The sequence below is a fragment of the Elgaria multicarinata genome, chromosome 4 (assembly GCF_023053635.1).
Source record: "Elgaria multicarinata webbii isolate HBS135686 ecotype San Diego chromosome 4, rElgMul1.1.pri, whole genome shotgun sequence".
Classification (NCBI taxonomy): Eukaryota; Metazoa; Chordata; class Lepidosauria; order Squamata; family Anguidae; genus Elgaria; species Elgaria multicarinata.
The window spans coordinates 45,303,859-45,329,061 of NC_086174.1; the positions used below are offsets into that span (position 1 = coordinate 45,303,859).

A 25,203-nucleotide genomic window follows, 5' to 3' on the forward strand; every position below is an offset into this window, starting at 1 on the left:
AAACAGAACAGCTCATGCAGGGATGGACCAGTAGTACCTTGATAAAAGGATTACTATAATTCTTCTTGAAAGGCAGTTTAAAAATCCATGAATGAATGAATGAATGAGCAATGGGTGAATAATTTTTGCTTTCTCTCTCAGCTTAAGAGAGAAATAAAAAAAGCCTCTGAATTAAGGATGTGAGAACCAACAATGCTCAAGCTCACTTGGTTTGGTTTGCTCCGCTTCTCATTTGCAACCTTTTTTTTTTTTTTTTTTTGGCTCATTCAAACAGGAAAAATGCACATTTTCCAAAAGTTGTGCATTTTGTTGACACTAAGGCCAGTTTGGGAATTTGCAAACATTTTCAGAGAAATTGCACTCCTGTTTGCATTTGGGGTTGTGAACAGGGCATTTTTGATAATTTGAACTGAAATTCTCATACATCCCTATTGTCTGTATGACATGTCATTGTTTTATATTCATTCTCTTCCTCCCCCCGTCCTGCCTCATTCCCTCTGTTACGCGCACACACCTGCTCATTTCATAAAGAAAACGATCCGCCCGAGCCATGCGGTCAATTTCATGCTTATGCTCTTCCAGCAGGTCAATATCGCTCTTCTCTGGAACAAACTTTAGTAGCTGGAACCACAGGTGCGAAAAAAACAGAAACAAAACATTCACAGCATGAGGGCACCAACAAGAGTAAGGAAGCAGATAGCATGAGAGTGAACTAACAGAGTTGCTACTGTAAGGAAATGCTCCTCTAAATTCCCCATGTGATCATAATTTCAAAGCAATGCAGCTGTGGTTATAAAAGTGACCTTTATGAAACATCTGGTTGCTTCCCTGTCCTTATTCTCCTCTCTGTGACCTCATTACATACTTTTAAATTCCATATAGGATTTCCCATTTCTAGTAACTCTTTGCTGTGTACATTGTTGACATTCAATAAAGAATTTCCTTGACGGCCAGAGGCACTCTGGAGCGTGCTGGTGTAAGCAAAGCACTAAAAGTGCCATTCCGGCTCATCCTTCCACACAAAGCTGTGACTACCCACCCTCCTCCTTTTTTAAAGGGTTCTGTTTCAGAGAGACAATGGACAATATCTGTGCGACTGGATAGACACTCAATACAGGCTCCTATTCATGTGCTGAACTTAAAAGCTCGTACGTTGACAGATTTTTTACATATCTGGTGGGAGTAATGCTTTGGCCTGGCCGTCTGCACACACCCAAGTGACACAGTCGCTGGAACAAACTGCCTGTAAGGAACACCAGACAAAGGATCTGCTTTTCAGCATTCCCCTCTTTTATCCTAAGGAGCACTTTAAATGCTGATCTATCGACAACATGGTAGCAGAGGGAGTCATAATTTGCCAAAGAAAATTGAAAGTCAAGGCATAGGTAAATGCAAAGATCTTTGTGAATACACTGAACATTAACATCATGTGCAAACTGTGCACCATCTTCTTCATTTAGAGCTTTTGGAATATTTATTTATTTATTTAAAGTAGATTTATATGCTGCTCTTCTACTTTCCTCAGGGCAGCTCAGTAGGAACTCAAAGAACTTTGCAGTGGTAGAGCCTAATCTAATTTTAGCATTTAAGATAACTGAAACAGCAAAAGAATGGCACAGTTGAGTTCCACCACTGACATCCCCCTGTAGGCAGCGGAGGAACAGGAGAAAAATACCCAACATGGGGTGGGCAGAAGGGAGGGTGTTGCAAAATGCACACTGCAGTTCACAACACCCTTCACAAAGTTCCTTATGAAATGATGTATTGGTTTCCATCACATCGCCTTGCTCCCTTCTGATTTTCTGTCCCTGGATCAATCCCCTATTCTGTCACAATATTTTAAATAATTAACTAATTAATTTATTAAGTGTATTTCTAAGCTACCATGGAAGGTGGCTAGGGAATGCATTGATTGATTACTGCTAAGGCCACCTTCTCCCCAAGCCTGGTCTACTTGACGTCTTCAGCAGCAGCAGCATTAACCCAATAGCGTTGGAGAAACTTCAGAGAAAAGGAGTGGAATAGCCATGATGTGAATGTCAGGCTGGAAAAATGCTGTTGTTCATGCCATTACATTTCAAAACCAAATTCACCCTACCAAAAATAAAGGCTACTTTTTTGTTTTGTTTTAGCTAATGTATAGGGTGCCATGACCGAAGAGAGAAAAATGTGCTCTCTATTCACCATCAAAGTCAGCATTTTAAGTAGCCCTCACCTGCTCCAGCATATCTTTTGCCAGATCTTCTTCTTCGTCCATTTTCAAGATTGCCTGTCGTATTTCTTCATTGGATAGTTTCAACCTTTAACAACATCAACATTGCTCCATTACTTTGCTTGTACAACTAACTTTGACAGTTCTGATAGTTCAAGTCAATCTTTTGTTGCAAGACCCCTCTTCGATCTATAGAGCACTAGTGGAAGCTTACAAGCAATATTTCTCCCTTGGAAGGCAAGATGATTGATAATGGGTACATTAGCAACAATAACTCACAGCACTCACCATACAGGGCTGAAGCAGAAATGGCTAAACATGGATACTGTGATACAATGATGGGTACTTTCAAAGCCGAATTTATAGAACTTTACAGGAAAAACAAACACAAAAGAAACACAACACTGGTTGATGAAACAGGCCAAGAGAACTGAAGTAGTTCATACTTTCTGTTGCCTTCTGTATGGCATCATCGTTTTGGAATGGTGAATAAACAAATGGCAATCCTTTCCAGACAGGAAACAGTACTAAGTCTGAGATATTTAACACTGCCCAGTATAATCACCAGCTGGCAATTAAAACATGGAAGTTTTTGTTAAAAATAACCCTCTTAACTTAGGCTCTGCTCCTTCGAGCTATCCAAAAATATAAGAATGAATGTGTGCGTTCAACCAATGTCGGCTGAGTGCTGCCCAAATGAAAAGAATGGATCTAGGAGACAAAGCATAGCCTTGTGTCCAAACTGGGAACCTAGCAGTAGATCAGTCTATGCTTTGTCATAGCTGCACACCGAAGCACAGGATCAGAGCTCTCAGACAGATGCCCACTAGTCCCCTCATTTTGTCATCCCCCTTCATCTAAATATAAATTCACACAATGCGTATTAAATGGATTATGGTTCCTGTTTGTGTATGGAAAAACGTAACATGCATCCTTCCAACTGGCATCAGTTTCAGCAGAGAAGCCAAAAGCTGAAGAGGCCGTGGAGAACGAATTACCCTCTTACATCTCAAGAGACGTTCCGGCCAACTCAAATTTCAGGCCCATTAAGCAAGACCCTTGGGAGAAATCTGCACCCCCTCCTAGCTATGGTCATTGGTTCTGTGACCTCACCAAGTTTTCAGCATCCAAGTCTGACCATTTGGCACCTTTCTACGGGATCGGTTATCTTGAAGCACGATTTAGAACGCTCAAAGGGAAAGCAGTCAAATCCAAGAAACTGAAATGTTTGTGTAGGTGTGTACAGCAACTAGTACGGAAACATCAGCCTTGAGGGACATGTCCTCCTCTCACGGGGAATTGCAGGGCCTCCTGTAAGATTCAGGGAGCCATGTCACATTGTAAGTCTACAGGGGAATACATGAACCCCACAGGTGTGCTTCAAAGATCACTGTATATCTTATTAAATTGCAGTCTGTGCTAGACCAGCACAGACTCGCTCAACAGTCACAGGAATAGCCCAAATAACGGCTTGTAACTCACACCACCACCAATTCACACACCGCTAGAGAAACTAGATGAGAACTGGACCAAAGGGTTGTTAATCAAGTATTCTCAGTGTGTGTGTGTGTGTGTGTGTGTTTCAAAGCTTTTGACTAACCATGCAGTGGATCTTAAAATAGCCAACAGTAACATAAAGCAGATGTGTTGCTTTTTAAGTAAAAGCAGGTGAACTGGCTGAACAGAAAGCTAAAGCAGATCCTGAAAATCTTTCCATTGAGGACTGAAGGAAGACGACTACTTGAAGGGGGGGGGGGGGGTGCTGGTTGTAATGCAGACACCACATTAAAATGTGATTATGGCCAAAAGAGACGTACTAAATAAGTCATATCTCATTGCTGGATATGTATCATCAGTGATTTTCCTACTGGTCTTATAAGAGCCAAATATAGATTTCTCCCACTGGCATAAAAACTGACAGACTCCAGACTGCATGCATAATTCAAGCTCCATCATCTCTGTTTCATATTTGTTTACAAAAAAACAAAGACTATGGAATCATAACCAAGTCCAGCATTTCTGCTGACAACATACAAAAACGGAACGGTACTAAGCAGGACTGGAATGGATGGACACATTTCTAGTGCAAACAATAGCTTTTGGCAGGGCAAACAATGCTCCTGAAACTAAAAGGTGCTTAAAGTCAGGTGAGCCCAGCAGTCCAGATAGAATCATAGAATCACAGAATAGTAGAGTTGGAAGGGGCCATCGAGTCCAACCCCTGCTCAATGCAGGAATCCACATTAAAGCATTCTTGACAGATGGCCGTCCTGCTGCTTCTTGAATGCCTCTAGTGTGGGAAAGCCTACGACCTCCCTAGGTCATTGGTTCCATTGTCGTACTGCTCTAACAATCAGGAAGTTTTTCCTGATGTCCAGACAGAATCTGGCTTCCTGTAACTTGAGCTCATTATTCCGTGTCCTGCATTCTGGGAGGATTGAGAAGAGATCAGATGCTACTACTGTGAATATAACCTTATTTGGATGTTAGCTCTACTTCTGTTCAAGGAACACATGGAGAGGGACCATGTGCACCAGCCCCACTCCCAATATCCCCTTCCCCACTGGCTCTGCTCCTGAATATAGTGTTTTCAATGCGAAAGTCTGAAAGGGGATTCAGTCAAATGAGCTTAGAATCTCTCTTCAGATTTTTGCCCTACATCTGTTAAGGTCAGGAGTGAAGCTAGCAGGGGCACAGATATTGGGGATGGTATACAAGACCTCGTTACCCCTCCACATGTTCTTTCTACATGAGTAGACCTAATCCATGAATAGGACTTAGGTAACGTCAAGAACTGGTACTTATATTTGCTTGCATTCCTCTTCCATCCCCTTTCCTTTTGTATTGTGGCTATTGGATTGTGGGGCTCTTCACATGAGCGAAATAAAGCACGCTTGTGACTGGCCACTCTAGGAAGTTTGCAGATTCTTTTGATGATGACATCAACCTCCTGCACATCTCCAGTGCCTTCTCCCAGTTATTCAGTTCTAAAAAAAAACCAAACTGGATATCCTGATACTTCTGAAATATCGTGGGATTTCCTTCCATAAGCAGCTGAAGTTGCACTACAAAGCACTCAATAGAATGTGTTGTCCTACTCAAGGCCATGAGCTCTCAGAGGGAACATTTTCAATTATAAACCACGTGGTCACCCCTTTCCACCTGTGTAATGCAGCCCATTACAACTGTGCAAGAGAAGCAGAAGCAAAGCCCTGGTAAGGCAATGCTATTTCCCCTTAATTTAAAGAAGTGCTGTGATCCTACAGGCAGGGGCTGCATTGACTTTTTATCTCTGTATAGCTCTTAGAAAAATGTAAGTGCTTTATAAGTGTTGTTGTTGTTTGTCACTGGGGTAAAACATTTTAATTTTATAATAATTATACTGTTAAAGCTTCAGAAGGTTAGAACACTGTTTGATCCCTTTGCCTTAACTAACAGGCACTTTAATGTTGTTGTTGCCACCTGTGTAAGAGTGCCTGTATAGTTAAGGCAATGGGATTAATGAGAGCCAGTGTGGTGTAGTGGCTAAAGTGTCGGACTGGGAGTCGGAAGATCTGGGTTCTAGTCCCCACTCAGCCATGGAAACCCATTGGGTGACTTTGAGCCAGTCACAGACTCTCAGCCCAACCCACCTCACAGGGTTGTTGTTGTGAGGATAAAATGGAGAAGAGAAGGATTATGTACGCCGTCTTGGGTTCCTTGGAGGAAAAAAGGTGAGATATAATGCAATAATACATACATACATTAAACATTGTTTACAACATGAGGTAAATTTTACCCCAGATATTTTTCATTGCAGAATTTTCACACAACTAGACCTAAAATGTGATCCAGTTTTATTTATGATTGTAAGCCTCCTTAAATGCTATTTACTTCATAGAAAGGATGGGTACAAAGCAATACATGTGATAACTGTACAAGTCATAGTGTAACACGGTGCTAGACTGACTCTTCTCAAAACAAAGATGGATACCAGTAGACTGAGGAAGGGGCGGGGGAGGGAGAGAGTTGCCTAGCTGTCCTGCAAGATCTGCAACAGCATCTTTCTGGTCCCATTCTGCTGGGACTTGCCTTCATTCCAGTGCCAACAATTCCTTTCCCTCTCTTCACTGGGATCCCACAGAGGGCTTTTATGGGTAAAACATTAATTTTATTCACCACTTTTTAAGGTCTACCCTTGATCAGGTAGGTTCCTGAAGATCATAGAGCTGGGGGTAGGGGGCTTCTTATTCCTTTTCACCATCACAATAAGTTGTGCAAGAGTGAAGAGATACAAATCTCTAAGCCTGCCAGAAGCTACACAATTATCAAATTATATGACAGTTAGGCTTGCCCCCCGCCCCATCCCTAAATCCCCTTAGGACACATAAATGATCCCCATTGACACTACAGACTCATTCGTCACTATTCTCCTCAGGACACCTCAGCTGATTTAATGCCAGCAGACATCAAGTGGCTTATTGTTTGGCCATATAACAGAAATAGAGGGAGGAGGGGGGAGACTTATTACACATATGCCTGGGATAATACTGTGGACTCGGTTTTGGGGTGGATTCGTTTTAAGTTAAGTCTAGCACAGTAAAAGCTCACCATTTATCAACTATCTGTCCTGAGAGAGGAGAAGCAACATACTCTTCTGCTCCATCTTTAAAGTTTACTCATCTCTCATAGAATAAGCACCACTACAAATGCCTGCAGGGACATTTATTCCAACACCACAGCAGTTTTCAAAAACAATCAGGTTACTCTTGGAAGAAAAAGGAATGTTTTCTCCATTTGAAATCAAACAAATTTGCCTTACCAACTTAAGTGAGACAATCAAAATTAATTGCATGGAATTAAATGCCAATATCTGTGCAGGATAGGAAGCCCAAGGATTGGTGGCTTGAGGTGGGGCAGGGAGACTTTGATGCATAAATGAAATCTTGCATGTGGAAAGGCTTTTTACCTGCGTCCCCTGGCATGATAGGGAAACACAAGAGCATTATATTTTTCTTAGAAGGGGAAAAGGGTGAAGCTGTGCACTCATCGGACTCGGTATGTGAACAGGACCATGATCATGACCTCTGAAGTGAGAGAAGAAAACTTCATCTTCATGATCCATTCACTCTTTGATCATTATCAATAAGACAGCTTCATGAGTCTTGGGATAGCAAAATAATAATAATTGTTCAAGGTGCAGCTTTCCTGGGACTGTAGTTCTTGAATCTGTGGTGGAGGGGACCACATTTTTGAATGCTCCCCCAGCTACAAAAACATCCCTGCATTATTATTATTTTTTTTAAAAAAGCATAATGTCATAGAGAAGTATTATAGCCTAGTCTCCACCTTGGCATATACACACTACTTTGCTATGTGAAGGGATTTGGAGAAAAAATCAGGCAGATCCCCACTTCCAAAGATTTTAAAGGACACACTCTGAATTCTGCACGCACATGCCCTTCAGATCTGATGAGAAGCCTGCACATTTTGTTCTCAGGTATCCACATCTAAATACAGGTAAGAACCAGAATGCTGGCAAATCGACATGGGAGATCTGGCCCAAAAAAAAGAAAGAAAAAGAAACAGAGTATGCCTTGGTTCTAAGCTCCAGCCTTCATGATTAAGGACAGGAGAATGGGATATTTTACCACTGAATCCTGAAGGTAATATAAAAGGTAAAAACAGATAAAATGAAGAACACTCATGGCTAAAAAAGAGGGGCTATTTTCGAAGAGAAGGGAACACAGTCATCTTATATCTTTTCCTACCGTTTCTTTCTATCTTGTTTTCTCACCTGCATTCTTTCTTTCCTTTGCCGTCAGATTCTTTATTTGCAATAATCATGCACAATATAACCATATGACACACGCCAGTTTGCTTACTGTAGGGTCTGGGCAGCTGAAAACTGCTTAGGAGAGCTGAGTAAAGAAACAAAGGGCTCTAAATTGCCAATTTAATGCATTCTTGAAGTTCCCAATTTGATACAGCTCAGTTCGTCTTACATAGAAGAGCAGGCTTGTAGCCAAAATTTGACAGATTGCAGAAAGGGGACTCAAGTGTCCATGGGGCAAGTATTATATGAATCACATCATAGTTATTCAACAAAAACTTCACTATCTCCTTCTGTTAAACACTTCCTTGTTTCAGACCACTTAAGAATGACTAAGCAGAGGGTCAGGGAGACAAGAATATCGGGGTTGAGAAAAGGGACAACATGTCATTGAGGCTTAATACCTGGTCTTTGCAATGTTGGCTTTGTGCCTGGAAGAGATGTTTGGGAAGAGAAAAGGCCCCGACACTTTACTTTGCAGATAACAGAAAAACCCTGGAGCTCAGCATTTCAGTGAAAAGCGTAAGCTGCAGAGGTGGGCAGATTAGGAGCCCTATTTCCGGAATGTATGTAAAACTGTGAGCTACGTACAGTCTACAGGATTCATTCAGCTCTCAAGATGGTTTATTTTAAACAAAAATCTAGTGCCCAAGGTTAATACCTGGAAACCAGAAGAAACGTATATGAAACCACATGGAAAATATATGAATCTCATTATTTCAACCATGATTTCGAATATTTAGAAGAAACCGCTCATGTTTTCTGGACTGGCCAGGACTTATCTCTTGAAAACAAAATATCAATGTAAATTAATTTTTATTTATTTGTCTACAGCCCATTCCAGCACTCTCTGGCCTGGTGCCTTCAAGCTGTTTTGGACTTCTCCCTTCAGCTCCAGCAAGCACGGCCGATGGTCAAGAATGCTGGGAGTTTTAATCTTAAGTATCTGCAGGGCACCAAGATTGGAAAAGCTGCCCTATCCAGTAATAAGAGATAGTCCAATGTTCATAATTTAACAAGAAAAAAGAATTTTCTAAAAACTAGACACACTCTTTATCTGCTCCTTCCTCTCTCCCTTCCCAAGCCCTGGTTCTGCAAAGAACAGGCAACATTCAAGTTCTCTTTCCCATCCCTCATATTTAGGCTCTTTGGATAAGCTGTAGAATATTATCCAAAGAGCCTAAATACTTGAATATTTGAGTCCTGCTCAAATGCAGTTCTTTAGTGTAAGAATGCAAATACAGCCATGAGACAAACAGAAAAACTCTGAAATAATTCCGGAAATATAGGACTGTCAAGATTTCAAACTTAGGAAATGCAGGGGATGACGACTAATGACAGGACACTTTTTGGAGGATATTATTGTCCATTAACTTGCCCTTAGCTAGAGTACATTTTTGGTACATGCCTGCTATTGATCTGCGGTCTTGCAGATGGTACGGGGTGCATTGCTTTCTTTGGTGACCTTGCTTCATGACTAGTCATTACAAGGTGGTGCCTTATTTATATATTTTTAATTCATCTTGCCTAGTTTTGCCTTCTATCCTTTGGCTCCCATTATGTCTCCTGCTGCTAAAAAACATGGCTTTGTGATATATGGAGAGTTAAGCTGAGCACACAGACTGCTGATAGAGATTTAAGACAGGATAGCTCCACATGGCATGCTTGATTTAACTAGGGAGCTTATTGCACACTGGACCAAAGGTAAGGCCATCCATCAAAGACTTGTAATTTTTTTTTAAAAAAAAAAAATCTCTTCCCAGACGCCTGCTCCCTCAAGGAACAGAGTTCATGGCCCAGTGATTTCCAGTCAACGCACTTCACATGCGCTGTGCCGACTTTCATCAGCTCTTCCCCTGTGACGAGAGGTTTGTTTGATAGCCTACATTGTTGTAAAGAGATTGAAGGAAGTAAAAGGGTGTCTGAAGTAAAGAGAAAAGCTGCTCCTGCAGGAGGCTCAAAGCTAAGTGGGACAGGCTGGCTGGCTTCAGAAGTCTATTCCCTGTATCAGGCCAAAGACATTATTTACAACTCCACTCTACAAGGCCGGGCAGCATTCAAAAGTTTCTGAGAAATAATGTGACTGGTGTCCTTGTCTTCATGTACACTTCATATTGCTTTCTTGGGACTGCAAAAGCTCACCTCATCCCCCTTGTTCCCTTCCTTCCCCTAGAAATCACATGAACATATGAACCCATCTTGTACCGAGTCAGATCAGTCATCCATCTAGCCCAAAATGTTGTCTACTTTGACTAGCAGCATCTTCTCCAAGCAGGGCAGTAATATGTCCTAGTGTACAGAGGACCGTCCTCTATTTGAAGGTTTCCTCTGTTTGAAAGAATGTCTAATCCAAATCCGCTCTCAAAATGAAGACCCATAAGAAAGGAGAGCAGGGACCTTGAAGATGCCCAGCGACAATTAGCCCCTGGACAGCAGGCAAACGGGCCATGTGGGTACAGTCTTCCCCCCTTGGTTGAAAATACTTACAGTAATTATTTCTAAATTTTCAGCTAGTAATATAAATTGGTGTCCTCCTTGTTTGATGATCCATTTCCTCTTTCTAGGTGATGTGAAAGTGGTCACCCTGTCTCAAAGGATTCCAGCCTCACCAACCAAGATCCTTAGGTAAATAATTTCCTAAACCAAGGTAGCTTCCCTTGCCTGTTCCTCCAACTGTTACCTGACTCTCCCATTTCCCGATCACTCATTTGTCAAACTCTGATCTCTCTCTTTTTCAGTCTGAACCATAGGCTGTCTAGGCCACGCCTGCATCACTTCTGTGTTTGTGCTGCATACTGCACATTTTGTATTAAATTAATATGATCTAGTGGACCGACTGCTAAAAATGGACCCTTGCAGCTAGCATACAATCAGATATCTGGATGAGGGAAATACAGTCCTGTAGGATATAATAATCTGACTTACTTCCAAGTCAGGGCAGCCGTTCCTTTCAAAGCTGTGGCATTATCACAACATATCTGGTTTTGCCTGCTCTCATATTTCATACCAACATTTGCTGCAATGTGGGAGGTTAGATGGTCAAAGATGTCAGTAGAAGATATGTAGAATGAGAAAAAGTTTTACCAAAGCCTTTCTTTTTTGTTTCATAAAAAAAAGGGGTGGGGATGAGGAATATGCATGACAACCCTTATTTTGGGGTTGTGAGGCCTATCCATGGTAGCTCACCAAGTTATGCCCCAGCCTATGTACCCCACATCATCTGACATTGTCACATCCTGAAATTCCTTGGGAGGTTTGGGGGCATTTTCATCCACCAAACTCCCCCACACAGATCACAGCAATTCCCTCCCTCCATGGTGCTGAAAAAAAATATGGCATCCGGAGCACCAAAAGGGTCATCATTTGTCAGCAAGCTATTTTTGACACATTTAGTGCTCAATCATTTAGTACAGAGTACTAAAAGGGGGTCAAAATGACCATTCTAGGGCCAAATATACCCCAAGCAGGATATAACACTTTGAAAACGGTATGTGGAATATATCCTGGGTCCCAACAGTTGTCAATACCATTATAAACCATTATAAAGCAGTAGCTTAGATCCTGCCCAGATGCCTTTTTTATGATTTTGAGAGGGGGATGCTGGGGGGGGGCAGATGCAGCCCGGCCATGAGCTGCCTGATGCCCACCCTCCCCATTCTACCATGCTCATCTGGTCCAGAGAATGTTCTGAAGGAGGCACTTAATGCCATTACATTGCTGAAGCTAAGGAGGGCAGGAACCGGCCACAGCTTAGATGGGGGAAATGGTCCACATACACGGAGTTCCTTGAAGGAAAACTGGGATGAGAGAATGAACAGCGTAGTACGGCTCATCTTCACAATCCACCATGCATGGGATATGCACGATTGCCAGACTAGTCCAGAATGCAAAATCTACACTCCTGGTGTCACTCCGCATGCTCCTGGGTTGGCATCACAGTACTCTTGCATTTGTCTCTTTTAGTAACCAAGATGGTGATCAATAAATGACCAGTAACTAGATAGGTATCCTTTGCAAAGCATTTGTGTATTCATTCTTTAATTAGTAGATTAATATATTTTTTAAATCAAACACATAAGGGAAAGATGGAACTATCCTCCAAATGAGTAGCATCACAATGGATCATGTCTAAAGCCTTATGGGCAGTGTAAGGTTTAGAGCTCCATCCGACGAGCGTTTTACTGCACGCTCATTACTGGGCACTCACGGAGTTTGCTCAGGTCCCTCACATGATGTTGTCTGCCTCCTGCATGCCATCCGCCCCTTCTGGCCTTCCTCGCGTGACAAAAGAAACCCTCATTAAGTCCGATTTTTTTAAAACTCAGAATCGCTGCTGTCTCCTGCTGTGTGCAGAAGAAGCCGTGCCATTGGAACAACAGACTCAATGGGCCTCGTGCTCATTGTGTACTTCCTCTTTTGAGGATCAAAAACACAGGCAGAGAAGCGAAGGTAGGGAGCGTGTTAACCCCCTGTGTGAGGGAGCTTTTGATCTAAGAAAACAACAAAAAGAAACCAGTAAGCTTGTTTTAAAACATTGCCTTGTGCTCTGTCCCAAGGGAGTGATGGGTGAAAATTTTGACTTTTTTTTTTTTTTTTTTAAGTTACCAAAATTCACAAAGTTCTCTATTTGGGGGATAAAGAACTTGGGATTTTTATTTTTATTTTTTTTAAAAAAAAATGAATGTGGAAGAAAATAAAACAGACAAATTTGTCTATCAAGGCTCAGAGCTTTGAATTCTTTTCTTTTAAAAGTCTGGGTTTGAATCCATGTCTATTCAATCACACTTTTGGTGCTGAATTAGGGTTGTCACATCTTTTTTTCTGATAGGTGCCTCATCTTGAATAGCTACACGGCAGGCAGGTGCCTCATGGTCCTCTCCATGCTGGGAGTATTGAATTTGGATGGTACAGATGGGTGAGAATTTCATTCCAGTTCACTTTTGATAAGAATTTATCAAAATTTGCAATGGTCTTCATATTCAGGAGAGAAAAAAATTGAGATTTAAAAAATTCAAATGCAGGAGAATGCAAAACTTACAGATTCTCCTATCCCCATCCCAAGTTTCAATTAGTTTGATGCCTTGAAATACAATGCATGGATGTGCTTTTTCTTTGAGAGGCTCTCTATTTATACATATAATATTAAAACTGCAGAGGGTCCCCCCACCCCACCCCAGTATGGACAAGGAAATGCTAGGAAGAATAGTTAACCATACATGTCTAGATGGTAAGAGCAACTGTTTCACATGTCACTCTGGATACGAATGGGAACACAATTCATCATATTGAGAACATAAGATGTGCCATGCTGGATCAGACCAAGGGTCCATCTAGTCCAGCACTTAACCAGCCATCGGCCAGGGATGAACAAGCAGGACATGGTGTAACAGCACCCTCCTACCCATTTTCCCCAGCAACTGTTCCCCATGTTCCCCAGCAACTATTAATAGACACTGGAACATCATATGCAAAGCTTGTGGATGATTGCATGTGCACACATGAAAAATAGTTTCACTATACGTTTGAGATTAGAAACACACACTTGAGGACAAAATACATGACATTCAGTAATGCATTACTTTTCAACTATTGGAAAAAGTGGAGTGTTGGGAAAGAGAAAAGTCACTCTGAAGGAAAGCTACAAATTCATCTCTGCATCAACACAGGCAAGCAAGTAATCCAATTTTCATCTGCTCTGGTTAATTCCTTCTCCCACAGTCTTGTTAAAGGAAAGGCAGAGAGAAAGAGAGATGGTTATTTCCCGCTCCAGCTAGCTTTTGGCTTCTTCAACCCTATGAAATACGAGCCCCGCCTGACCCTTGGTAAGACAGTGTTAGTAAAACAAAAACATTTGAAGTAGTGGAGAAAAAAACCCTCTGTACAGCCATTTTACTTTAAAGGCCATGACAGCATAGTGTAAACAGAGGGGGAATAAACTACAAGGATATATGCAAAGTTACAGACAATTGGAAACAGCTGTTGAAAGAGAGTGGGGGGCAACCAGAAAGCAGGGCGTGATGCTCAGGATTTCATGTGGTGCTCTCAATTTACACATTTGCATTTTTGTAATGTTCAATAGTGTGGTCATCATACAAAGCGTGTTTCAAAGGGGCCTTGGGGAAATAGCAGGTGTAAATGCCATCCTTCCCCTGGCTCTGGTTCAGAGATCTCACTGACCAACTGAAGGAGACAAGGAAGAAGCAGGAACAACCAAGAGCAGAATGATTAAATCCCTTTACATGATTGTCTGCATCCCATCTTAAACATATTTAAACTGCCTTTGCCTATGGATCAAGCCAGTGAGGTTCAGGATGTGGTGCAACAGATGCCCACCACCAAAAATGAGCTCTTGGCCCAGATTCAATGACAACCCAGATGATTCAAGGCTTCAGTTTATGTATCAGTTGTGTTGAAGGTTTTACCAAGATATCTTCTAATTATGTCCCATTAAATAAATTCTTTGATTAGGATTTTGAGTAGTACCTTGCACACAATGGGTTTAGCAGCCCTTTGTTGTGTGGGTGTGGGTGTGGGTGAGTGTGTGGGTGAGTGTGGGTGGGTGGGTGTTAAATAACAATATGGAAGAGATGCCTTCAGAAAAGGGATTTCTGTTTCAAAACATATCTGCCAAGCATGCTCAATCCTTATTGGGCTGGTCTGAGCTTTACCCTCCATTTTAAGGTTTTGTTTTTAAATATTTTCAAATCATGCCAATATTTCCACTCTTGGGTGTGGATGGCAGTGTTTGAGTTACATAAGCATAGGCACTCAGGAGAATGAGTTGAGGATTAATATATATGGCAATACCCTGAGTATACTGGGATTTCTAAAACTGTTGTATTTAAATGCAATATTAAATATGTTTACTGTTTAAATACAATCTTTTAACTACAGAAAGAATTTTCAGACTACTGAAGCATCCATCCTAATTTTTGTGAAAACTATCTGAAAAGTCAACCAATTATTCCATCCCAAAACCAATGTGAGTTATCACGTAAGAGTTCTTAAACATATAATTTCTCAGGACAGGAAATAAGCAGTCTTACATGAAACCCAGTTATTGACTGGGTTATTTGTTACAAAGATTATGGGTCGCAACTTTGAGTTATTCATAAAAGAGGATCACTAAATATTGAAAGATAAATTCCTTTGCAATGTCTGGAAAGAACAGCATTCTTCCCCACCCTAAGCGCAGGATATTAAAACTGATGTGGCATTACAAGAGGCACTAGCATGAATTTATTGTGTGTTTTAGTATAACAGGAACATTGTCCCTATGAAGCGATTTATACAAAAATATTAACAAATCACCTTTCAACAAATCTTGCTATTAATGTGAAATCTTTGATCTATCTCATACAGAACGTAATTACTGAACTAGTGCTCAATTGGCAATATTTAATGCCATTTCTCTTAGGCTCATATGTTTCTTTTATTTACACAAGTATCCCTGAAGAAGCATGAGGCTTGAAAGTACACATGTTGGATTTTTAACATTTAACAAATACGTTATTTTTTTATACCGGTGATTTTGCTTTGTTTCATCCTTTTTGCACTTACTACTTCTCTACTAATTAGTCGAAAGCTTTCTAAAAATAGAACAGGCAGTATAGTCTCCACCAGCAATTCATTCCTTGGCCTCTCTGCTACTGTCAAGCAGCAAGAGGACAGCTATTTCCAAACACATGCCAAGAATGCCAATGAACTATCTGTTTGCACACTACAGAGTTCATGTGCAAATAATGCATTTGCATATGATTATTACTGTCCATTGCAGCAAAAATAATGTGGAAGGGCTAAAGAAATTATCTTAATGGTTGAAACATCTGTTGATAAATAAGCAAACAAAGGACAGTGAAACAAGCACATAATTCAAAAAACTATAAGAAAGAGGGTTTGTTTTCTTTATGCCCGTGACACTCTAGGAAGTATTTGCTTAAAAAGCAGATTTTGCAAACAACTCATAGCATCGTAGGACATGCATCGATATAAAATATAAGCAATAGAAGTAAAAATAACTCTTAGAACCTAAAGTTAAGAACATAATAAGAGCCCTGCTCGATCAGACCAAGGGTCCATCTAGTCCAGCACTCTGTCACACAGTGGCCAACCAGCTGTTGGCCAAGGACCAACAAAGTAGGTCATGGTACAACAGCACCCTCCCACCCATGTTCCCCAGCAACTGGTGCACACAGGCTTATTGCCTCCAATACTGGAGTAGCACACAATCATCAGGGCTAGTAGCCATTGATAGCCTTCTGCTCCAGGGATTCACCCAACTCCCTTTTAAACCCATCCAAATTGGTGGCTATCACTACATCTTGTGGTAGTGAGTTTCATAATTTAACTATGCGCTGTGTGAAGAAGTACTTCCTTTTACTTGTCCTGAACCTCCCACCAATGAGCTTCATGCAATGACCCCACGTTCTAGTATTTTGAGAGAGGGAGGAAAATGTCTCCCTATCCACATTCCCCACACCATGCATGATTTTGTATACCTCTATCAGGTCTCCCCTTTGCCTCCCTTTTTCCAAGCTAAACAATCCCAGCTGTAACCTTCTCTCATAGGGGAGATGCTCCAGCCCTGTAATAATTTTAGTTGCCCTTTTCTGCACCTTTTCCAGCTCTATAATATCCTCTTTTAGGTGTGGTGACCAGAACTGTACACAGTATTCTAAGTGTGGTCACACCATAGATTTGTATGAAGGTAGTATGATTCTAGCAGTTTTATTCTCTTTTCCTTTTCTTATAATGCCTAACATGGTGTTTGCCTTCTTTACAGCGGGCGCACACTGGATGCAACATTCCTTCCTTCCTTTCTAGAGGGAGCAATCCTTTGGCCCCTAGATGGCATCTGAGGGGCCAGAAGATATTTCAGATTCCCCAGTCTGAGGCCAGAGTGCGATCTCTGACCTTGGAGGGGGGGGATCGAAGCTCCAACCCCCCTACCCCTCACGGTTGGCATGGAAAAAACTATGCCAGCTGCTCTCCAAGGTCAGGAATCTGACCTCAGAGAAGGGGAGGAGGAGTTTTGGTGGGTGGAGAGAGGAGGAGACTGGAGAGGCCAGGATATATGCTCTGTAGCACCCTTCCCTCCCACTCCAAAGTGCTTAAGATAGATGGGCAGAAAAAAAAATCTCATGATAAATGCAGGGCAAGAGGACAGGGCAGTGAAGATCACTTCTGCTGCTCCGCCTGCCCTGCATTGCATGATACTAAACCTCTGAGTTTGGGGGCTTATGATCATCGAGGGGCACAACCCATAGGACTGCACCCATACTTTATTATAGGAATCTGTGTCTCACCCTTCACATATATTCCCAAGGCAGTTTACAATAAAAAAATCAAGGGAGCAATAATTTATTTCTTTTTAAAGCAGGATCTGAAATCTCCCCCTTCTCCTGTAGAATTGAAACAAAAGTTCAGCAAAACCTTACCAGATGTTTGACAAGTCTCCCCAATTATTAATCCAGAGATCTACAGAATTTTAATTTCCTGTCACTATCCCAAAGGTACATTTTGTTCTCAACATCTAACTTTGTGACCAAAATTTGCTCCTGGTTTGAAACCCAAGTGTCTGGTTTCCTTGTTGAAATTCAGACTCCAAAATTAGAACTTCCAATGCCAAATTCCAAGTTATGTTGTTTACACCTAGGGTTTTATAACTGAAATTAGGTTCAGTCCCAGGCTACTGCTTTACATTCAGAAGAAAGAATTAAGAATATAACTGGAGATAAACATGAGCATCCTTCAATTCTCAAGAACACTCCAGAGAGCTTCCTGTCGGAAAATCTGTGAGTTGGCAGCAGCTGAATGGGAATTTTCCTTGCATCATTCCTGTATAACCAGACACCAAATTCCAAGCAAGTTCAGGTTAAACACACTTACTTGGAAAGAAGGATGACGCAATTTTGAGCTCTCCGGCCATCAATCACAGAAAGCTCTTTGACCTTTCGACTGGACAGGTACAAATCTTCAGTTGATCCCATTTCCTTCTACAAATAGTTAAAAAAATGAAAATCAGTGCCCAAGTATTTTCCCCTCTTCTCCTCCTTTTCTTTTCTGTCCATGAAATACAGAGAAGGTCAACTAGATACGCTGTGCTCTGAGTCCAAAGTGTTGAATTTGTGAGGAAATCCATCCAAGATTGCAGGATTGCAATGCTACAAAACCAAAACTTAAAGGAAGATTAAAAATGTGTCTGATACATTTCTCTCTCCTGGTTCACCAGTTAAAACCAATGACATTTTTCCTTGCAGACAATGCTACAATTGCATATACACAGGCTGATGGGTAGTATATGAGTGTGTGTATTTGTATGTCTGCATATACAAGGTCTGGTCCTCATGTTATTTCCACCACTGTAAACAGGATTGCCTGTGCTAGCTGAATTGAGCTTTACGCATTTCATAATTAATGTAAGTATATAGCACAACATAAAACCTAACAAAATATTTTTTTGAAAAAAATCTCACACATTCCCTTGTATCCCAAGAAACACATTGTGTACAAAAAGCAAACCGTTCTGTGAAGAAGTACCATTTGTGAAGTCAATGGCTTAGATCCTAACTTCGCATCTATGAAGGGAAAAAGCTCTTCTGTTCACAGATGGGACAGAAATCCAGTGGAGGATCCTGCTGGCAGAAGCAGGGGAGGTAAATTTTGATAATCTCTCCCTCCCACTATTCAAAAGCCCCCTCATCGAGGTTTCAGGAGGGAAATGGTGAAAATCACCTCCTATCCATTCTGCTGGCAGAAATGACCATGGGCAGACGAGTACACCAGTGGGAGAAAACTCAGGATACTAGAATCATAGAATAGAGTTGGAAGGGTCCTATAAGGCCATCAAGTCCAACCCCCTGCTCAATGCAGGAATCCACCTTAAAGCAAAGAATCATAGAATTCATACTCTCCCCTTCTGTCCCATGAGGAAAAGATACAGCAGCATCTTTGGCATCTCTCTCTGCTCCCCATTGATTAAGACAGTAAAAGGACAGAGATTTCCAAAGCCCCCTTAAAATCCAAGCAGGAGAATTCTTGCTATCTCCTCTTCACCAGCCCATGAAGCTCAGATAAAAATGAAGGCTTTACTCATGCAGTAAACAGTTTGGGTCATGTTGCTGCTGCTGGGTCTCTTAATGTAAACATTGGAAAAGAACTCTGCAAGTCAGATGGGGACAGTCAGTAGTACTCACCTGCTTACAGGAGGAAGAAGGGTTAGTTAGCAGGTCCTACTCAGGCAGCAGTCGAAGAGAACAGAGAAGGAAACATGCCAACAGTTAGCCACAGCAATAAAAGGTACAGAGTTTACCAAAGCAACAGTATTTGGTTTTCTAAGCAATTAAACACTATGCCAGTTAACATAGCCCTTTATTAAAAGAACCAAAGAGGAAACACATCAAGGTCTGTTCTCCTCTCCATGCTCATAAGAAATTAATACTGCCAACGGTGTTATACTATTGAATTTGCACCTTTTATGTGAAGATTCCACAAACAATAATTAACAGTGCAATCTTTCACATGTCAACTCAGAAGTAAGTCCTACCGAGTTGAAGGAATGTGGTCTAAAAGCTCCATCACACCTTGGAAGAAATGCTGGCTACCGTCGCTTCTCCGTTGTCGTTCAGTTTGAAAACAGGAAGTAAACAAGGAGCACGAGGCCCATTCAGTTGGGCAGTGTAATCACGCTGCTGCTCCCACACCCAGCAGGAGAGAGCAGCAACCAGACTTTTTCTGTCTTTTCATACAGCGCAAGGCCAGAAGGGGCGGAAAGAGCGTGAGACAGAGGCAGACGACGTCATGTGAGGGACCTCTGAGAAATCCACGAGTGCCCAGTAATGAGCGTGCAGTAAAATGCTCGTTGGATGGAGCTCTAAGTCTCACAGTACCTTGCTGTATAATTATATAACCAATCTATTTATTTATTTATTTTAAAAAAAACACCTAGTGTTTTGAACATTTTAACAAGAATCAGTAAGGGAGTTTGCAGTAAATTCAATTCCTACTTAAGTCATTGCATAACATTGCTTCACCCTTGTATGACCAACAGTAGATGAATTGCTATGGAGGGGAGAAGAGACCTTTTGTCTTTTCAAAGAAAGAAGCAGCAGTTTAAAAATGAAGAAACTGGGGAACAAAACATATTAATTTCATATTAATTGCAGCAGGAGAAAGAAAAGTCCCATTCATGCTCTCGTCCTCTTGCCCACCCTCCCTGTTCAAGGACAAACTACTGGAATTCAGTTTGTCATATGGAATCAGATGTGTTGCACTGAAAGTTAAAGTCACCAATTCAGGATAGGCAATAGTTCCACCAGTTGAACTATTTGCACTAGTTGCACCAGTTCAAATGATCATATCTCAGTTTAATAAGCACAGATACACTCAAGCTCTCTCTCTCTCTCTCTGTGTTTACACCTCCTTTTCCTGGCTTGCTGCCATGAGCCAAGAAGTCTCCAATTAACTATAGTTCCCTGTTACTATCCAAACCCTGAAACTATGGTTACTAGGTTCAGAACCAGGCTCTTAAACCACAGTTTGAAGCTGGTTTAAGATCCTGGCCTCTTCCAAACCTAGTAACCATAGTTTTCTGGCTGGTAAGAAATGCTGAGAGGCAGGAACTGGGGGGACTTGAAAACCAGGATGCCCTCAGGCAGAATGGGAATTGAAGTTCATATGTTCATTCAGAACTGACCAGCCAAACCTAGATGTGCTTTTTTATACTCTAGAAAGTGTATTTGAGCCTTGCCAGGATCACACAAATAAAGTGGCAAAATTTCAATGGGAAGTAAAAGGTGTTGTAGTCAGGTTAGTTCATGGATTCATGTGCTAAAAGCTTTTGTTGGCTCCATGCAGCAATAGTTCAGATAGGACAAGATGTCAGAGGATATAAAACTAGAAGAAGCTCTTCTTGTAATCTGCTTGTAATATAAAATCATAGAATAGTAGAGTTGGAAGGGGCCTATAAGGCCATAGAGTCCAATCCCCTGCTCAATGCAGGAATCCACCCTAACGCACTAGAAGGAAAAACAGAGGATGTGACATGGTGCTCTCATTTGGTTTCACAGTTTTATGTTATTGGATAAGAGATGTTTAGGTTCTGAAGCAGCTTTGGACTGTCAGCTGAACAACAGCAGGCTGCTTCAAGACAACTGGAGACCAATAGTTAGGAAAGGATTTGAAAAGGGGAAGAAAGAGGGTACGACCTCAGAGCTCCCTTCCAGCTGAATCTCATTCATCAGAGGCAGAGAGAATGCAGGTGATTTGCTTTCCAAGAAAATGTAGAGAGAAAATACTAATAAATAGCTGCTGTTAAACTATGTTGCTAGTGTTATAATCTGGAGCTCATTTGTTGGAACAAAAAAGGAAAGAAAAAGAAAGCAAAGTGAAACAAACAAAAAGCAGAGCTAAGGTAATCTCACTACTCAAAACGCTTTCATGGCTAATAATGTTTCATTCAGGAGGAGTAGGGTTGCAAGGACAGGAAAACAAAATAAAATAAAATTAGCAACACTAGATACAACAGAGGCCAGGAGTTTTATAATAACTAGAACCCCAAACCAGGCTGGAGTATTAGCTACAGGTTCCAAGAACTACATTTTTGTACTAAGGAGGACAGCCACAATGGCAGAACAGACTTTAAATCAAGGTAATGATAATGTGGTTCCTTTATTGTGCTCCTTTCTTTACTTTCTGGCTTGGTGTCAGCATTGGGCATTGTCAGGCAGCTGCCAAGGCCCTATCAGGACACACACCCCACTACCACACACACTGATGCCTGCCTTAACATCCCCCACTCCTAAAATGGTCCAGCCAGCCACCATTTTAATTTCTTACAGCACCCCAGACAAAGTCAGTGGTATTCTTGAGAATTAAAACTGTGGCTAGACACAGATGCCTAGCACTTCTTAGAGCACTGCTGGCTTCCACCATCATTACTTCAACCCAAGGCTCACCAACCGAAGAGGGGGCCGTCCTATGGTGACCATATGGAAAGGAGGACAGGGCTTCTTTATCTTTAATCGTTGTATCAAAAAGGGAATTTCAGCAGGTGTCCTTTATATGCATGCAGCACCTGGTGCAATGCCCTCTTCATCACAACAGTTAAAGCTGCAGGAGCTATACAAGACTGAGCAGAGACAAAAGAGGGCAAAGCTCCTGCTGCTGCATGCATACAAATGACACCTGCTGAAATTCCTTTTTCAATACAACTGTTAAAAATACAGGAGCCCTGTCCTTCTTTTCATATGGTCACTCTAGCCCATCCAGAAGAAACTTTACCCAGGGCCCCTCAAACCTGGAGCCAGTCCTGTTTCCCTTCAAAACACCATATATATGGCTGCAGGGGTGGGGATGCAACTCCCTCTGTTTGCTCCTCTCCATTGTTGCACCAGCCAATGAAACTATTTCTGAAGAAAAACACAGGGCACCTGGGGTTTATAGAGACAGGGACAAAAGGGAAATTCTTTACCTGGTGTCTTTGATAAGCTGAGAACATTTTTTCAAAATCCTCCAAATCCAACATCTTGAAAGCCTTTAAATCGTCAATTTCGTGCCAAATTGTGCCATGAATCTTCTCCTATAGTCCAAAGATAGCACACATAGTCAGAGTTACAATTCTGCTGTCATGTGAAAGTCACTACATTGAAATCGCACGCTTACGCTATTTGCCAATGTTCTACCTGTACTTAAAGGACACTCCTAGACCTAGAACATTGTGTCCTTCACTTTCCCTTTTCATACGCTGTGCTTTTAAATACATTTCATTTATTGCATTGCAATGTATTTATTTTATTTAAAGCATTTCAAACATCAATGAACAACACACACACACACACACACAATTATTTGTGTTGTTCATTTAATGGAAAAGAAGCAGAAACTTGAAAATATTAAAAGGCACATAGTAATGTTTGAGGGGGGGAAATGGAGGGAATCACATTGGCGACAATGATGAAGCTTTTCACAGCATGTGGTGTCTTGTGGTCCAGAAGAAAGGATTACCCAGTGGCTGCAAAGAGATCTCTCAAAAGCTCCTGGGCTGACGTTCCTGAAATGCACTCATGCAGCAAAGTGCATTAACACTTCATTATCGAACTAATTAGAAACAGCTCCCATTTCCCACTCACACTCATTAAAAGCACAAGTAATGTGTTATGTTGGAAAACTAAAACAGTCAGGAAGAACTCGATGGTTGGAGCAGAAAGCAGCGCTTAAAGGGAGGAGAAAAAGATTGAAGGAAGGAAGGAAAGAAAAACATTCTGAAGAAAGCCATGACAGAAAGGATTTTTTTTAAAAAAAAAAAAAAAACCAGCATCTTTGGGTGCTCTTGAAGTGGCTTCTTGGCATACAGTGCTGTGCTTCAGCTTTGCTCCTATTTCAGTAAATTCACCCAGAGCTGTTTAGGCACAGCAGGACAATAGCTTCCTGTAGCATATACAACCAGAATACGAAACATTTCCTTGGGAAGGCCTTTTTGTTCTGGACATCTTTGTGAGGAGCAAGGGAAGCGGGCTGCCCATACAGCAGAACTAATTACAGTCCCTATCAAAAGTGTAGACTTGTGGGAACCATAGCTGATTGAAGCATCCTGATAGACTAGACTAGGGTTACCAATATATCAAGCCCCACTAATGGAGCTATCTAGAAGTACCCCAAGTTTCTGGGAGAATCTTAAGCATTTTCTTCATGAAGCCATCAAAGGTGGAAACTTGCAGAACTCATTTTCCTATGAGATCAATGCTCATGGTCTTCCTTCCTTTTTCTCCATTCTCCTGAGAGGCCACTGTTTCCATAGCCAAATTTCATTCTTGTGCTATTTTTCTCTACCTTAGAGACTAAATGCTTGTCTTAACCCAACTAGCCTTTCAATCCTGTGCTCAATTAAGGAGATTTATACCTACATTTGAAGAAATTTATGCCACAATCAGCAGATCATGGGGCAATTCAATTCCTGAATAGTACCACTTTGTACTGTAGGCTGGAGATCATATGAGTGAAAGCTCCCTCCATTTTAACAATGACACTGTCCTACACATAGAAATTTGGCATGCCAGGGAGAAGCCTAACCATCTGTTTCATAAGCTAAATTTGTATGTTCAAGGAATTATTTTCAGGGGAAATGGGAATAATTTTAATAACTAATGAGCTAGGCCTTCTTGAAAGGTCCCAAAGAATGTGAATACTTTCCCCAAAGTATGAGTTGCAGGACTGAAATTTTTATTTAAGCTAAAACAGAACCAATATACAAACATTGTCACAAACACTGACCCAGTGTGGACGTCAAACTTAACCAAGATTTAGCACAACATGCATGAACAGCAACAAGCCTTAGGCTCATGTGCTTCCTCTCCTCTGACATGGCCAGGAAGAGGACTTGGGCCATAACTAGACCTAAGGTTTATCCCTGGATCGTCCAGGGGTCAAATCTGTTCATCTAGGTGACACACAGGGGATCCAGTGCTCAGGCAGGGGTGAACCCTGGATGATCCCAGGATAAACCTTAGGTCTAGCTGTGGCCTTGGTAAGCTTTTAATTTCCTTTAAATGTGGTTTATTGTTGCATCTGAACTGGAGACTGCAGCTTACAGTAAACTCTACTACAGTAAACAAGCCAGCTTCAGAAACCATGGCTTGAAGTTGGCTTGTGTTGAAACTGGTCACAGTTAGTGTTAAACCACAATCCCAGTTTAGATGCAACAATAAGCTGCATTTAAGGGGAATTTAAAGTAAAAGCTACTAAAGCCATCTTCCTAGCCATGGGGAAGCTTATGTATATGTTGCTAAATGTACGCAGCCTTTGGGTAAAAGAGCTCTTTTACCCAAGCAGTGAATGGAACAATCTGCAACATATACATGCCTATGCATGCACACGCACACATATGTGACTTGCCTCCGATGGAGGAGAGAATCCCATTCCTGTGCTGACCCTTCTTACCCATGGAAAAATTGCATGCCTCTGCCAGACAATTTCCTCAGCTGCACTCTCACTGCTCAGCTATGGATTAGCAAACTCATAGCTGCTTGTCATCAGCCAGAAAGACTGAGCATTCAGAAAGAAACAAAGATTCACCTAGTGTATTTGCTAAGATAAATTATTCCCTTTGCTCCATAAACATATTTATGGTCCCTAATGAACAATATAAAAATAAAACCAAGTCTTGTTCTTTCATTTTCTTTTA

General features: G+C 41.4%; 1 protein-coding gene across 3 annotated transcripts in view; it reads right to left on the minus strand.

Moving 5' to 3' along the window:
* Positions 1-25,203, minus strand: part of DAAM2 (dishevelled associated activator of morphogenesis 2) — a 226,798-nt gene that overhangs the window by 36,044 nt on the left and 165,551 nt on the right. For 2 of the 3 annotated variants that reach the window (XM_063124181.1, XM_063124182.1), the window contains exons 15-19: positions 22,495-22,602; positions 19,220-19,255; positions 17,913-18,019; positions 2,216-2,300; positions 515-621 (exon numbers count right to left, since the gene is read on the minus strand). In XM_063124181.1, coding sequence (XP_062980251.1) covers positions 515-621; positions 2,216-2,300; positions 17,913-18,019; positions 19,220-19,255; positions 22,495-22,602 — 443 coding nt within the window. The remainder of the gene's footprint in view (positions 1-514; positions 622-2,215; positions 2,301-17,912; positions 18,020-19,219; positions 19,256-22,494; positions 22,603-25,203) is intronic. The other variant, XM_063124183.1, reaches the window with a different exon arrangement.